General features: G+C 41.8%; 1 protein-coding gene across 1 annotated transcript in view; it reads right to left on the bottom strand.

Annotated features, from left to right (window-relative positions):
* Nucleotides 1-16,502, bottom strand: part of LOC102385462 (cytosolic phospholipase A2 epsilon-like) — a 50,428-nt gene continuing 33,926 nt past the window's right edge. Inside the window, exons 14-21 of the mRNA XM_006034080.2 lie at nt 14,947-15,169; nt 13,549-13,663; nt 12,690-12,827; nt 10,319-10,426; nt 7,887-8,075; nt 5,460-5,626; nt 2,200-2,386; nt 1-224 (exon numbers count right to left, since the gene is read on the bottom strand). Of these exons, the coding sequence (XP_006034142.2) occupies nt 1-224; nt 2,200-2,386; nt 5,460-5,626; nt 7,887-8,075; nt 10,319-10,426; nt 12,690-12,827; nt 13,549-13,663; nt 14,947-15,169 (1,351 nt within the window). The remainder of the gene's footprint in view (nt 225-2,199; nt 2,387-5,459; nt 5,627-7,886; nt 8,076-10,318; nt 10,427-12,689; nt 12,828-13,548; nt 13,664-14,946; nt 15,170-16,502) is intronic.

Raw genomic sequence — 16,502 nt, 5'->3', positions numbered from 1 at the left:
TTAGGAAGATGAATGTTTTTTCAAGTTTTTCCTGCGTTCCACTGCTGTACGCAAGGCCTGAAGAATCAAATGTTTATTATTTAGGATGTTATAGCTGGTCAGATTCAGCAGCTTGTTGTAATTCTCCTCTGTGTATGTGAGCATGCAAGTAGCATATGGGGTAAACGCAGTGCTAGAAACATTAAGTTGGCCTTGTTTCATCTCTGTAGGACTGCGTTCCACACCTGAAGAAAAAAAGATGCAGTTAGGTTCACCAATGAAAAGTTATTCTGATCCAGTCAAACAGACAACAGCAGCCCAAAAAGAAGAAAATGTCTCACTGGTGTCTCTGCTGATTGGGTTATGGCTAGAGCTAGTCAAGAAATTTTTGCCAGGATAATTTTCCAATGGAAGACATTTTTTTTTTTCAAAATCCATGACAATATTTCTATTCTGTTAAATAGTTTTGGCTTTTTTCATTGGAAAATTGGAATGGCAGCTCCCCTCCTGCCTTCAGGCAGAAACTCACATAGGCAAGAGTATTAAGAGCATGCAGCCAGAGGCTAAGCACCCCAATTCAATGCCTGTCCAGCTGCAGCAAAGAGAAAAACAAAGAAGTGAGATACTCTGTCTCCCATCCCACCCCACACCATCACTCCTCTCCCCCTCAGCTTGAGCTCCACAATCTCTGGTAGTTGGTATTCCCATTTTCCAGGCAGATTTAATCATATATCTCTAAATGGGCATGATGGGAGAGGGGAAGAGGGTGACTCTATGGACAATTCCAACAGACCAGTCTGTGGAGTGTCATTGAGAGTTTTTAGAGAGCACTGCAAGTCCACTCTAGTCCTAGCCACAATAAATTCACCATCATTCAATTCATCCTGAAACTATTCACAAGTTCAACATGAGTTCACAGAGTAGTTTCAATTGGGAAAATTCAGAGGGAGAGGGAAGAAATAAATTTTCACAAAAATGAAACAGGAAGAGATGACCCTCCTTTTATCCAATGCCCCAGTGATTAGAGCAATCATCTAGGAAATGGAGGACCTGCATTTAAATCCCCTTCTCTACTTAAGAAGAGTTGAACCCACATTTTCCACGCCCCAAGGAAAAGTGTCCTATCACATTGATGCTGTAGCATTTTCTATTTCCATTTGAAACAAATACTTTAACATTCACTGGAATATAGATCTGAACACAGGTATCCTCCCATCTGAGCATCACCAGGTTACAAAGTCTGTCTGTCTCTCTCACTTCCCCACTCCTTGGCTCAGTAACTATGTACATTTTTTATACACAATAAATCACGCCTAACAAGACCGGTTGAGGAAGTTCCACATCAGAATAGCTTACACTCTGGTAGTCAAGTCACTTCCCTGAGGAACAGAAGAAACCAAATTCAAACCCACCCTCTGGCTGATTCAAGGAATTTGAACCAAGGTATCCCCATTCACAAAGATACCTTCATAGTCAAAAGAAAAAGACAGAGAGGTTTTGAAAATAAGGGAACACCGAAAAGAGGTCACCACAGTCTTTACCACACTGAATGAAAAGAACAGCCTATCCAGTGGGAAGCCTGATTCTAATGAAGAAAAGAATGACAGCCCAACCATAGAGAAAGAATTCATACTGAAACAAACTCTCCAGTGTCAAATATGTACAAGTTGCACTTTAATATGCATGATGAAAACAACACAAAATGATGCTAAAGGATGAAGAAGCTTGGAATAATGGTAGGTCTCTTGCTTTAATTGTAAATTCCCCAATCTTTCATTTTAAGATTTTTCAATTTGATGTAACACAATCTCACAAGAGCAGCTTTGTCATAAGAAGAAAACAAATATAGAAACCATGCCTCAGAATGAGAGACTACTACTCAGTGGTAGTATGAGCCGTAAGTGAATGTCGCTCAGGTTCCTTTTGTGCCTGGTCAATAGGGGACAGGATTCCATTATGAAATAGAGAGCTTAGCTGGAACTAGAGTGGCTCATGCTTCTAGTTCTGGAGATCCCAAATTCAGCCCCTGGTGTGCTAACCAGAAGGCATTTGTCATAACAGGACTGACTTACAAGTGGTAACTTAGCCAGTGAAGCAGTTTGCCACATTAAAATGACCAACTGAGCAGAAAGATAAATCAAATAAGAATATGAAGTGCATTCAGCAGGTAAGCTGGCCACGCTCTCTTCAGTAAATGTGTTACTACTAATGTTAACTTACCAGGTGCCTTGTATTTTTGGAAGGTATCACACACTAGTGGGAAATAAAGCAATATAGGAGCCCGTGAGCTCTCAGCATCTTCAAAGAGGTAGCACTCCTTTAGATGTTTCCTATCTTCCTCGCTCAGCACAGTTCTGGGAAATGGAATTCCTTGCTCGGCATAGTATTTTGCGGCCTGGTCCAGAGGCTGTATCAAAGCACAGAAGAAATTTAGAACCAAAGATGACATTAAAATTGGGATCTAATGTTACCTGAAATTAATGTTATATTGTACAGGATATTTATCTGACTATATAAGAGTGCTCAAGTGGGAATACAGTTTAAGATGCATAGATTAAAAATAGAAAAATCTAACAGGGTATTATAGTAACTGTTGATTTATTCTTTGGAGAACTGTACAAACAGTGATGTAACTGCAAAAATTGAAAGAAAGAATTACTTTAGATTTTTAAATGGTATATTTCTTTTAAAACTCCATAATATGCTAATGCATGTATTTTGTAAAAAGTAAAGATCTTGTGTCTCTAGTCCTTGATTATTATTTGTGTGTGGGGGGGGGGGGGAGGAGGGGGAAGAACACCTTAATACATACTTTTAAAAATTACAAATTCTAGAGAGTTAAGGAGTTCCTAAAAAAGGTGACAGAAAGGGAGCAATCCAGAAAAAGTATCAAATGCTCCATAATAACTCCATTTACTGGAGTTCATGGCACATAAAGCGGCCATGGCACATGGCCAAAACAGATGTTCATACCATAGCTCCTTAACTTGTAATGGATGTGGTACAGATGTTCGGTAAAGCAATTTAAGTTAAAGTGCTTTAGTTTGATACCACATGCATCCAGGGTTAATTTAGATCATGAGCAGCCATTTCTAAAGCACTTTATGTGCCATGAACATCTGTTCTGGCCATGTGCCATGGCCACTTCATCAGACCATAGGTCCATCTTGCTCAGTATCTTGTGTCACACAGTGGCATGAACTATCAAGACAATCATGAACCATCAAGATAAAATCATGTTTTAAAACAGAAATTATATTAATTCAAGATGAGCAAAATAATCTTTAAAAAGAGATTATTTTTAAAAAGTTGAGTTTCTGGCCTGTTGGTGCCACTAGTCTGGTATAAAGGGGGCAAAACAAAGAAGAGAATCTGGTTTAGTGTTCCTTTCACAAATTGGAATTGTCAATAATTCTACAGAGAAAGATTGAAGTACTTAATAAATCAATACATCTCGCCCTTGTATTTGTGGAAGGTAGAATGTAATATTAATAAAATATTATGATGAGAAACACATTCCATTCCTATAATAGTTCAGAAGCATTTTAAACAGTAACTACAAACTTAAGACATCTTAAAATCAGTAGTTAGGATAATTTGATATTAAGAGAGATGGCTGAGAGATGGCTCTCTGGACATTTAAGTTGATTTTCAGTAACTTTTAAACACAGTGGAAGCTCCAGAGAACTGGAAGAAAATTGGCATTGTACCAAAATTTTAAAAGATTAACAGAATGAATCAGATCATTTAAGCATATCAGCCTGCCATTAGTCATTAGCAAAACAATAGAATATCTGGCATGGCACTCAATAAAAAATAAAAGAATCATAATATAATTAGTGCCATTCAACATGAGTTTACAAAAATAAGTTTCTGGACATCAATTTGATTTTTATAAAATGATAAAGTTTTTAAAGTTAATAGAGTTAATATAATAGACTTTGTAAGCAGTTTTACTTGAAACGCCCAATATATTAAGAAACCAAAAAATAATATAAAAAATCAGTATGGTACATATTAAATGGATAAAATGATTACTACCTGATGGACCTCAAAGCATAGTTAGAAACAGAGGATTATTATTAGGTGGGTGAGACTAGCTAGGCCTCAATAGTGACTGGTTCTTGGCCCTATACTATACAACATTTTTACCTATAATCTAATAGGAACCGTACAATTAATATCAATAAAGTCTGCAAATGATAATAGTTAGGGGAGTGATACGTATTGGAGAGGAAAGTTCATAAGATCATTTGGTAAACTGCTTTCAGGTAGCAGTTTGATATTGCCAAATGTAAAGTCATATATACAGAAACAAAGGGCACAGCTACATGCTGCCTTAGGGCAACCTTATTACTAGTTGTGCTTTAGTACCTCCTGTTGGAAGTACTAAAGCATGGCACAATAACCGCCCATACTGTGCCATGCACATGGTGTACGGTTAGTTGTTGCCACTACTTCACCATAGCAGTGTGCTAAAATGGGGGAGCACACCACTACAGTGAAGTAGCTGCCAGTCACATGTAGACTCATGTGATTGCTACGTCGCCGTACTGCATTGTACAGTGATGTAGGACATTGCTATGGTGACATAGGGCAACATGTAGACATGCCCAAAGACTCTAGACTGTTGTTAAAAAATGGGACACCTTGGGATGCAGTGGCCTAGAATAGAACATGGGGATTATAGTGAGCTGAACATGTGTTCTCAGAACAACTCTGCAGCCAAAAGACCTAATGTGATCCTTGGATGTATGAAGAGGATAAGATATTTTTAAATACATGTTCTAGGTCAAATAGGAGTTAATTATAGCCTGTGTTACAGTGGAAATCAATAAATTGATTGCTATTATCCATTATTAAGCTATGAATATATGAAAACATACTTTTTTTTAATCTGTGTGATAGGGCATCTTGGGTTTTTCTGAGCAAACACTGAACTGAATGAAATTAAACCTACCCCCCCCTTCAAGTGTTCATCAAGCACTCTAAATAGGTACACTTAAATGTCAAATGAAACATTTGTACAGTCAAATGAAGCATCTGCCTTCATTTCAAGGAAACCTATTACAGTTTTGTGAGGTGTCAGACACTGAGATAAGCAATCCAGATTAGTCGAGATGTTTTAGGACTTGTCTACATTCCCTTCCTCCTGCTCCTGGATGCCCCATTCTGAAAGCATGCCCCATCAACTTACATTTTTTTCAGAAAGTGATTAGATTTCTACTGCAAATGCAGACTTCCTCTTAAGATGACACATCATCACTGGCATGGTACTTAATTTAATTAAGCGTAGGATTAAGCTTCTGAAACCAGATTTCATGCCCATTTCTATACTGGAAGTTCAAAAGAGTTGATCTTTTTTCAGCTCCTGGAAATATTTTGCCCCTCTAAAGTCTAAAAGTGAATATCTAATCATTCAATGTAAGACTCAGAGATAAACAGCCATTACTTTAGAAGAACATCTTAAATCCTCTCACCAATGTCTGCAGTCCCCCACTGTAGTTTAAGTGAAGGATAACATCCACTGTCCTCTCTGGCCTTAAAAGTGGTGGGCAGCTAGTATTGATGAAGAAAGCAGTGTCTGTCATCTCCAGGTAGTCTGCTCTTTCATTCAGTTCATTCGGGGAAGAATCTAACACAGTGTCTGAAAAAAAATAAGGCAGAATCTTATTTCACTTTACACATCCAAATGTACTTTCCAGCTGCACAACTGCCATTTTTTAGCATTTATGCACAGTTTGAGATCCTATTCCACTTGCAGTACAGACCTGCAGACATCCACACAGCTACTGAGTATGTTCAACAGGCTGGGTTCTGGCTAGGAAGTTACATGACTTTATATGTGCACATCTGAGTGCAAGTTCCAAAATTGCACACCAGCAAAAAAGTGGGAAGGCATCTCAAGTTTTAGCCCAATAGACAAATAAAGCCCTCACCCAGGAATTGAGAGATGCCATTACTAGCCCCATCCCCTTCACCTAGACTTTTATTTTTCCCAGCACAGTGGTCTAATCAACAGACCACAGGTAAGGCATTATCTATCTCCCTCTCCAGCCAAGCCATAACTACACCTTGCACTTAGTGTCCATTGGATAAAATGGACAGAGATTTTCTGTCCCACTGGGAGCAAGGGATCAAGCTAAAATCCAGAGTTCTCTCCTTGCCAGAGCAACAGCCATCTCACTGAGCCACCCACCATCTAGTTTATGCTCTTCTCTTCTTCCTGGCCTCACATCTTTTGATGTCTAGAGAAGAGACTTGATAATGATTAAGCTGTGGCCTGGTGGTTAGAGCCATCTGCTGGGAAGTTGGAAAGATATAGATTCAAAGCCCCTCTCCAGAATAAGGGTCCAGGAACCTGTGATTGCTAGTAGTAGCTTAGGGTGCCTGCTCCAACACACTCCTCTGACACATGGTAATTACTGGGCTCCAGTAGCCTCCTGCGCCTTGTGTATCAGTGTCTCCATGCTTCTAAATAGCAGCAGGGGTGCTTGAATTAAAGCTGGTCGTGTGAGCTTTAGTTCAAGTACCCCTGCCATCATTTTGACATGCGGGGACACCGATACACAAGTTGCTGTGGTCCTTAAATTAGAGCTGCTCCCTCCACCCCCAGAGCACATGCAAAAGTACCCTTAATTGCTAGGATAAAACCAGGAAGTGCCCCCTCCTCCTTCTCCTCCTCTTCTGGCATCTAACACCCATTAGGGATTAATTTTTCCCCCTCTACAATTTTGGGACTTGTGCTTGCCCAAGTACATGTGTATGGAGCCACAAATCTGCCAGTGCACAGCCTACTGTGTATGCTCAGTAACCATATGAACACAGTCATGTCCACACTGTACATGCAACAGGATCATAAACTGCATTAGTACCAGAAACAGCAGCTACACAGCTGAGTAGCGGCCACTTGGGGGCATAAAGTGAAATAGGATTCTGCCCACAGTTTTCACCATAACTGTATTATGGTAGGAGCTATTGCTATCAAGGGAAAGTAAAATGAAAAGAAAAATAATTAATCCTCTACTTATTTGTTCAGCCCTTGATACATCATTCTACCCACTAGAGTTCAGCCCTGGCTTCAGGGAAAAACCTTCGCTGAAATAGAAGCCTTGGGGCTACATACAGAAATAGATGAAAAGTTTCATTTTAAACCATTTTTATTCAGCTGGTGCGCAGAGCTGTGTAGATGCACTTATTTTGATTTAAACTAGGCCTACTTCAATTATTTTAAATCAGGTGTGTCAAACTCAAATTGGTGGGAAGGCTGTGTCCCCTGCTGTCAGATGCCCCTGAGCCTCACCCTGACTCTCACCCAGGCCGCCCCAGCAGCACCCTAGGCAGAAGGCTTATACCACCACAGGAAGATCCCTGGCATGGGCCATGACAGCAGGGCTTCCAATTCTGATGTTTTGAGGGCTGCCTAAATCCTGGCTCTGGCAAGGATGTGGGCTGCCACCACACAAAGCCCCAACACTGCAACCAAAACCAGAAGAAAAGTCCATGACCTGAACTGACCCTGCTCCAAGGCTTGGATCCAGCCCGCAAGACATGTTTGACACCCCTGGTTAACAAAGAATTAAGCTAATTAAAAGCAAATCCTCTTGATCTACAAGGCCAGCCCTACTCTGAAGTGAAACAGGCTATACTTTTGGTCTGCCCATTTATTCAGAAAAAATAGAGCTACATTAAATCTGTTGTGGCAGATTGCACCAAACCGGTTTCATTAATGACTTTCAGACAAGAAACTTCTAGGTTAAAACAATTTGTTCAAAATTAACTTCAACTGAGAAAATGATTTATTTTTAAATAATAAAACTGATTTGTTCATCCCCAAATATTTTTCCTTGCTAAATACCAGACCACAAGCCACCTCAAAAGATGCTACCAGAATTGAGTACCATTACCTTTCCACATGCAAAACCTGTCTTTCTCCAAGTATCTATCATGCATCTGCAAACCCTTTAAGAAATTGTGATAATGTGAAATCACTGGACGGTGTGTTATGATGTCTTGAAGAGCCTCAGAAAGGCAGCTGCTGGGGAAGAATAGGCAAGTTTTATCACCTGGTCTTGTAGGTAGAATAGGCCGCTCCTCTGAGGAAGAAACAAATAAAGGCTGTGTGTTTAAATTCATTTGTGAAAATATTTGTCCACAGTACCAATAACAGTGAAAAGTTCATCTCCTTGTGCATTTTCATATTCAGAGAGGTTTTGGGCACCTTAGCAAATTATTTTTAAAATAAATGCTTACTAGTGAAAACAACCCACTTCAATCAATCCCATAAGGAAGGCACCTACAAAATTATTACATTTTCTCACATACAACATGTGCCCTTTCTCTAATATCAGCCCCCTAAAATCAGAGTACATATTTTAAGCTGAGGAGCTGTTTTGTTCTCTAGGGAAAAAGTAAGTCTGGAGGCACTGTGCATGGCACACAGCTGCCAAGAAAGTCTTATGTTGACTCTCTCAGCCATAGCTATTGGCTTTACCTTGTAGCTTTTGCCTGAAGCAGCGAGTGAGCTGCTGGTAGTATCTCGATGAGACTTAGATACGGAAACAACACTTTATTTACAGGAACTCATATAAAGAACTATTTGCAGTAAAGAACTAACAGTCTTGCTATTGCCCTTGTCCGTCTGCAAACAGAGTGTCCAGGAAGTTTGGCATCCCAGAAGACAGTCTAGGTGAGAGACGGCATCAGGAACTTTCTAATGCCATACTCCCTGGGCACCCTATGTTCCCAGGAGGAATTATTCTGTGTCAGTCAGCCACAACTGTGAAAAAAAAATCTTTTTCTACATTCTGCCTTCCAAAAACAAGGTATATGTTTTATTTGGGGATGTGCTGCATGCAAGAAGATACAGTATCAATAGCCAGTAAGTAAAGTGAGACACCAGCAACCCAAAGTTCAACTGAAAAACAAAAGACTCTTAATCCTCACTCAGAAGGACATCACAGATTATTAGATGTATAATGGAGGATGGCCTCTTGAGAGAGGCAGCTTTGTCTCCTCTCAAAAGGACTCCTGGCAATTCTTTTTCAGTTGAGGAGAATCCCCAGTGACAGCACATCATGAACATCTCATGCTAAGTGCAGACGTTCAAGAAGGCCCTGGCAGAAGCGCTCTATCACACTTTACTGAAAGTGCTGTAAGTTGGAGCAGGAGCAAACATAACAGATGCTCACTATTTGGTGTGTGTGTGGGCAGGGGCGCTCAGCTCAGAGCCTGCCTGCATCAGCAATGGCTGGGGTGGGAGAAGGGATGGAGAACATTGTCCCTCCCTGCCCTAAGGCCCACAAACATCTTTCTGACTGGGGTCTCAGAGGGGTGGGGGGGCAGGTTCATGCTGCAGGGGGGCTCCTTCCACCCCTCCCCTAAGCCTCTTGACAGCTGCAGCACAGACCTGCCCAGCTAGCTTTTTTGTACACTGAGAACTGGGCCAGGATAGGAGAAGAAAGCTTCCCTGCTGCGTGGACCTAGCCTGGCTCCTCCCCAGACCCCAGCCAGGAAGCTACTGGGAGGCTCCTCATGGCAGGGGGTACCTCCCTTCCCCCTCCCCCTCCACAGTTCCCAGCAGAGCAAAAAGCTGACCAAATAGCCCCATGCTGTAACTGCTGGCTGCTGTTGTCAGGATGCTGGGGCAGAGGGGAAGGGAGCCCCCCTGCCATGTACACCCAGCCCCCCTCCTCCCCACCCCTGAACACCCCACCCAGCAAGCTGGGGGGGAGGTCCTGGCAGGAAGGTCTCTATTCCCCCCTCATACCTGGCCACACAGGGAGGAGAGAGCCTTTTGTCTCCTCCCTGTGACAGCTCAAAGGTGGGGCTGAGCCAGTACTCATCATCAGGGACAGACAAGCACTGGCCAAGGCTAGCAGGCTGCCCAGCAAAGGACCCTGGCATGCCAGGGAATGCAACCTACCTTAACTTGTAATGGATGTGGTACAGATGTTCAGTAAAGCACTTTAACTTAAAATGCTTTAGTCTGGTACCATGTCCATCCAGGGTTAATTTAGAGCATGAGCAGCCATTTCTGAAGTGCTTTATGTGCCATGAACATGCGTCTTGTTATGGTTGTAAAGCACTTTCTGAGTGCTTAAAGTTCAATAAGCGTAATATCTGTATCTATCCTCAGGAGACTGCCTCCTGAGACTACACAGCAATGCACAATACTGTTTTTTCTGCAACCCTCATGCCCAGAATCTGAGCATTCCCCAGCCATAGAAAGGGCATAAAACCCAAATCCTCCAAAACTGGGGGGTTTCCCATGTCAGATGGGTTGTGGGGTAATTGGTAAAGAAACCAAAAGGAAAGCTAAAACAAAACAATAGCTTACCAATTTCATGCATTTTGTTTCGGGTCCACCGATGCCAGAAATCCTCTGAACAACCTGAGAAGTACAAGGCATCCAGAACACTCTGTGAAAATATATTACTCCACATGCCTAGAAAATAGAAATTAGACAGAAAATAGTATTTAGATTTTTAAAATGCAACCGCAGGAATTCATTCAGATGTCTCCTGTGATGTCTTTAAAAATTAGCATCATACCTCGTATTCTTCACTTTGAGCTTGTTTAATTTCAGTCTAACTTTTGGTTCATCTAATTCCAGAATTTCCAAATTTGGCAGGGGGTGGAGGGAGTCAAAGTCTTTACAGCACCATGGCTATACTTAACACTATATAACCATTTATAAAGTACGTTCCTGCCAACAGTATCCTGGGACTAGATTTGCAAAAGTACATCTCATTTCAGTGAAAGCAATATGTGCATGTTTTTGGAAATCCCATTGAACCTATCTGCATCTTTAAGAACCTTCAAAATCTGGCCCTTACAGTTTAATGCAAACATGATGACACAAGAGATGACAATGAACTGTCAGGGAAGCAAGTGTGAGGAAGACAAGGTTCCTATGAGAGCACAAGAATAAGAAACTAATGCTGCAAACACTCATAGCTAGTTTTCTCAGTGTGAGATTGAGCTAGTTGATCTGTTGTACTTTTTGAAGTTTGAAAACTCATTGTAATTCAAACAGTCTATCACAGTGAGAGTGTCCTCCCTCCACACTGCCACTCTCATTCTCATCTTTCTTCACTGACAATACTCTTCCGTTGCTGTTTTGCCAAGACTTTCTTAATTTCCCCTTCATTATTATTTAATTCTATTATTTAACTCCTCAGAGAGTTTTATCATATTGCATATATAAAAGGTGCTAATTACTAAGGAAAATAAAGTTATACGCATTTCTGAATCAGGAATGATTCAACTGAATGTAATTAAGCTTAACCAAATAAAATGTGAAGAGAATGAGACCTATTGTTTTAGGAAAAAAAACCCAATATAGTGTATTCCCTCAAAACAAATGCTGTAGTATTTAGCTTTGCTGATGTTTATGAGATTACATTCAAAGCTATATTTATTTACCATGGTTAACAGTCTATTTAGACCCATTAGAAAGATTAAGAAGTAGGACACCCACTACTGATTCAGACATGGCATTGTTTACATTTTCTGGCAGATAAGACTGCACTGGGACTGTAAGACACACGGGCTGCATCTACATGAGATGCTGACTGTGCAGTTGTTACTATGCTTGTGTGTACTTGTATAGACAAGTACTAAATGCCTGTGCAGTAACTGGAGCTACTGCACAGTAGGGCTGCGTGAAGCTTCAGTCCCTGATTCAATTCAGCAGAGATTTGGCCTGATTCAGTGACCAAATCTCCGAATCCAACCTGAATCAAAGGACCCTTTAATCTCTCCGAATTGATTCGAAGAGATTCAGAACGATTCAGAGATTCAGACATAGACACAGCTTTAAATGTTTTTTTCTACATACCTCTAGGTAGAAGGGGCTCATGAATGCTGTGATGCTGGGGTAGATGGAGTGTCCCACAGAAAAAGAGTGGCCCACAGGAGCGCAGGGGGCTACCTAGCGTGCTCAGCAGCAGACCCAGAACTGGACCAGAAGCACTTCCAGTCCACTTCCGGGTCCACTGGGGAACACGCTGCCCCCTGCTCTGTTCCCCCGTCCCCCCCAGTTCAGTGACTGGTGCCTCCTGGGTCTGGGGGGGCACCTGGGGTCCCCCCACAGCCAATCACTGAGCCGGAGAGGTGCGAGGGGGGCCCAGCACACTCCCCGGCAGACCCAGAAGTGGACCGGAAATACTTCCAGTCCACTTATGGGTTCACTGTCAAGCACATGGGAGGGTTCCCCATCACTCCAGTGGGACACTCCATGCACCTCAGCATCCCAGTGTTCACAAGCCGCACCCACTACCTCAAGGTATGTAGAAAAAACTTTTAAAGCTATGTCTATGTCCAAATCACTGATTCTCCAAATCCACATCAAATCATCAGATTCGGCCGAATCAAATCAGGGAGAGTGATCCGAATCAACTAATCAAATCACTGTCCCTGATTCGGGCTGAACCTGAATCAAATAGGGCCTACTTCGCACACCCCTGCTGCACAGTAGCTTCACCAAACAGCTTTTAGGTGACACTGACCGTGTGCAGTAGCTTGTTACTATTGCACAGTAGCATCACATCACACTTCTTGCCATGTGACCCTCCTGCAGAGTAGCAACGAGCTACTGCAGTCAGCATCTCATGTAGATGTGGCCACAGACAATGGTTAACAATCTCCATTCTTTACAGTCAACTGCCTCTTTAATAGCTTCAAATTTTTCTGGGATTATAAATCACCTTCCACAAAGCAGATCCGGGATTCTGGAATTTTCTTCATCAAATGACCCATGAAGAACTCGCTACCAAAATCTTCTGTACGAATAAAGGCTCCATATTTTGGGAATCCCACCTCATAGGGAGTGAATTCCACCCATTCTGCAAACAGAACCACAAAACAAAAGACTTATCATACTCACATGTGCCTACATGACAAGAATAACTTAGAGATGTTGGAGTTAGAAATGGAATGAGGATTTTAACATCAGTTTCTTGGTGATTATCTATTTATTACAAACTACCACATTTTGCAGTGACACACTTCCCTTCAGTGTATTGTGTGAGAGACTGAGGAGTATGGAGACAAAGATTCTTCCATCACTGGGAGAAAAAAAAAAGCCTTAAAGTCTTCGACAGTTGATGTTCGCCTAAACCCAGGAGAGTACATAGTTCTTCAATTGAAATGGAACCCAAGATTTAATCTGGGATAGTCACAAAAAAGCATTAGATCTGTGATGGATGGAACTCAAAAATACCAAATTAATTATGGATTATCAATCAAAAAGTGTGAATGCTTTGCCAAATCTTATTGGGACATCTTGGGTGTGCAAACTGTAGCTGGAAATATGAGAACAAGTTCATCTCAGTACTTTATGCCTCCAGTCACGCCAGACAATGCCATGAAAAGTGCTTTGCTCATAGTATTTTGATGTTTATTTTTGATCCTACCCAGACATCCGAAGTATAGAGAGGCAGACAGAGAGCCAATAAAACTGACATAATCTTTTCAGTAATTCCTATCTATTTCAGCTTCCACCTATCCCTAAAGAGAATACTTCTAGTTTTATAAATTCCAACAGGGCTCTAAAAGGACTATTACCTTTAAAATCTAGGGTACTAAAGTTGTCCTTGACATTGAGGGCCACGTAGACCGGTAGGGGGTTCTGACCCTGATTAACCGCTTGTCGCTGGTCTGAGAGTTTGTGAGGATTTTCCTGATTATGAAAAAAAGTAATGAATTAACAACCTAGAATCAACACAGGAATTCACCACTTCTTGAACTATCAGGCCAACTCCTATGCAGTGACGGGGGCATGCCAGCACCCCTTCAGCAGTGTGGCATATGCACAGTGCAGAGAGTTCTGGAGTACTGCTGCTCCCTGCTTTTCTCTCTCCTCCCAGCGAGCAGCAGCATGCAGCCATCCCCTGGACTCTGGACCTATGTGGAAACAAGGGCTCAGCATCGCTCCCTGCTGCTGAATTGAGGGAAGGAGTGGAAGGAGCAGAAGAATGAGGAGCAGCAGTACTTGAAAGCAGACACTTGAGACAGATATTGTGCCAACTGCCCATGAACCAACAGAACTCAGAACATGTGAAGCCCCAGCAGGAGCTCTGCTGACATGCCAGTGAGCTCTGAGAGCTCACTTTACATGCGGCACAGCTAAAGGGGAGTGCAACCATGCTACTGAATCCCCTCTGGATATACTCATCTGTCAATTTGTCTGTGATGTTCCAAACCTGGCAAAAATACTGCCTTTGATGGCTGCTTTTTTTTTCTCTTTCAACAACAGCAACATGGCATAGGCAATTAAAAGAAAAAGTTCATAGTCTGCATTGAATCCATCTTAAATACAATTTTTATTCAGGTATACAAAATAATGCTTGTGCCTACATTATGCTAAACCTGGAGCATCACACTTCCATTTGATGTTAGAATGATCATTTGGACAAAAGTAGTAAAATCAAAGTAGCAAAATTGGCGATCGGCCATGGGGGGGGCCCTGGGTGCTCCCCCAGGCCCAGGAGGCACCAGTCACTGAGCTAGGGGGTGGAACTCCCCTGTGCGCTCCGCTGAGGACCCAGAAGTGGACTGGAAGTACTTCTGGTCCACTTCCGGGTCTGCCGCCAAGCGCACAGGGGATCCCCCGCTGTGCTCCCGCAGGACGCTCCATCCACCCCACCATCTCTGCGTTCACGAGCCGCGCCCGTACCTTGGGGTACATAGGAAAAAACATATAAAGCTGTGTCTTTAGCCAAATAGTTGAATCTCTCCAAATTGATTTGGAGCCTTCCAATTCAATTCGGAGAGATTAATGGGTTTCCTGATTCAATTTGTATTCAGAGATTTGGCTGACGAATTGGGCTGAATCTCCTCTGAATCGAATCAGCGACCGAAGCTTTGCACATCCCTAATATTTACCCTTGAGTGTAATTTAATCCATAGTTTTATTTATATACTATCAGCCACTGTCTGCAAAGAGAACTGTGCATACAGTACCTCACCACGAAACATGGATTCAATGAGGAGTCCCCACAGATCTGTAAAAGTTGTTTTGTGACCCTCTTTGTGTCGCTGGCACAGCTCCTTTTCATAGTATTTCAGGCAATCCAAAGAGAAACAGTCCAGCTTACTTTTCATCACATGCTTCCGAGCATCATTGATTGGCCCCTCCAGATCCTTCTGTGACCAAAATGCATCTTCATATAACCTTGTCATGGTCCTGAAGAAAGAAAATAAGAAAAGCACCAAAGTTCAGCATTTTAACTTCATGAACATCAGTGATTTTTCTTTTGCCCGTGTTCAATGTAAAATATGCTCGTCACTGTCAGAGACTCTCTGTTATTCCATATCAGAAGTGGGACTCCACAACTTGGCTGCCTCTGCCTTTGGCTAATAAACATAGGTGCTGACTTAGGTTTTTGCTCGTGTGTGGGGTTGGGTTTTTTTTGTGGGAGGGAAGGAGGGAAGCCCTGTGAATGCACTTCAACCCGGCTTGCTCAACACTTGTAAAGATTGAGCACTTTAGTAGCGCTTTTTTGCTGCTTTTGTCTAATAGTTGATTGAATAAGCTTTAGCTAAAAGCACCAAAAGGCCCACAGAGGAGCTGGGTAGAAGTAATGCATTGCTTCTTCCAGTAAAGTGTGGTTTGTTTGTTTGTAGCCACAAAGATCTAACGTGTAAAACTAAAATGGCTGTGGCTCATGGATGCTGAGTACCAGTTAATTTTTTCGGTGGGTGCTTGAGCCCCAGAGTATCCACAGAGTCATCACCTATGCTGATTACCCAAGACTTGAGAGTTTTGTAAGTTCACTCTTCCCAGAGCTCCATCCATATGGGTACTCTTAGTTTATAGATTGCCTCTTCTGAAATGCATGATAATTGAAGCAATTAAGTACTTTGCAAAAGGATTTACACACACACACACACACACACACACACACACACACACACACACACACACACACACACACACACAGTCAAATCTAAATAACATCATTTTTCTTTATATCACACCCCATCTTTTGTTGCAGCTTTCAATATCAATAGCTGATTTCCATACATGATAATGCAAAAAAACTCTACTTACTGTCATTCTAGAAAATGTCATAAACTACTTATTGTCTTCAGCTATAATTTGCCTTGCTGAAGAAACCATGGGAAAGTATATAGACACAAGTATACACACACAATAATATATTATAAATACATACATATATACATATACACATGTATGTGTGTGTGTATAATACACACACACACACATATCTATAGATATGTGTGTGTGTATAATACACACACACACACACACACACACACACTTATTTATTTCTAATATTAAGATTAGCTTATCAAGTGCTTGCTCAACGCCTGGGAATTTAAGGTACCACTAGAGCCTCAGTGTGGCTTATCTAGAGAGCATGTTTTCAGTCAGTTAAATTGGATAGAATTGCATTAGTTATTATTACACAGCTAAACTTTTCATAAATTGCATAGATTTTAGGATCAGAAGAGACCTATTAGATCACTGGATCTCACCCCCTGCCCTGGGCAGG

The sequence above is a fragment of the Alligator sinensis genome, unplaced genomic scaffold, assembly GCF_000455745.1.
Source record: "Alligator sinensis unplaced genomic scaffold, ASM45574v1 scaffold314_1, whole genome shotgun sequence".
NCBI lineage: Eukaryota > Metazoa > Chordata > Crocodylia > Alligatoridae > Alligator > Alligator sinensis.
The sequence above is the reverse complement of the archived record's forward strand: the minus strand, read 5'-3'. Positions and strand labels throughout refer to the sequence as shown.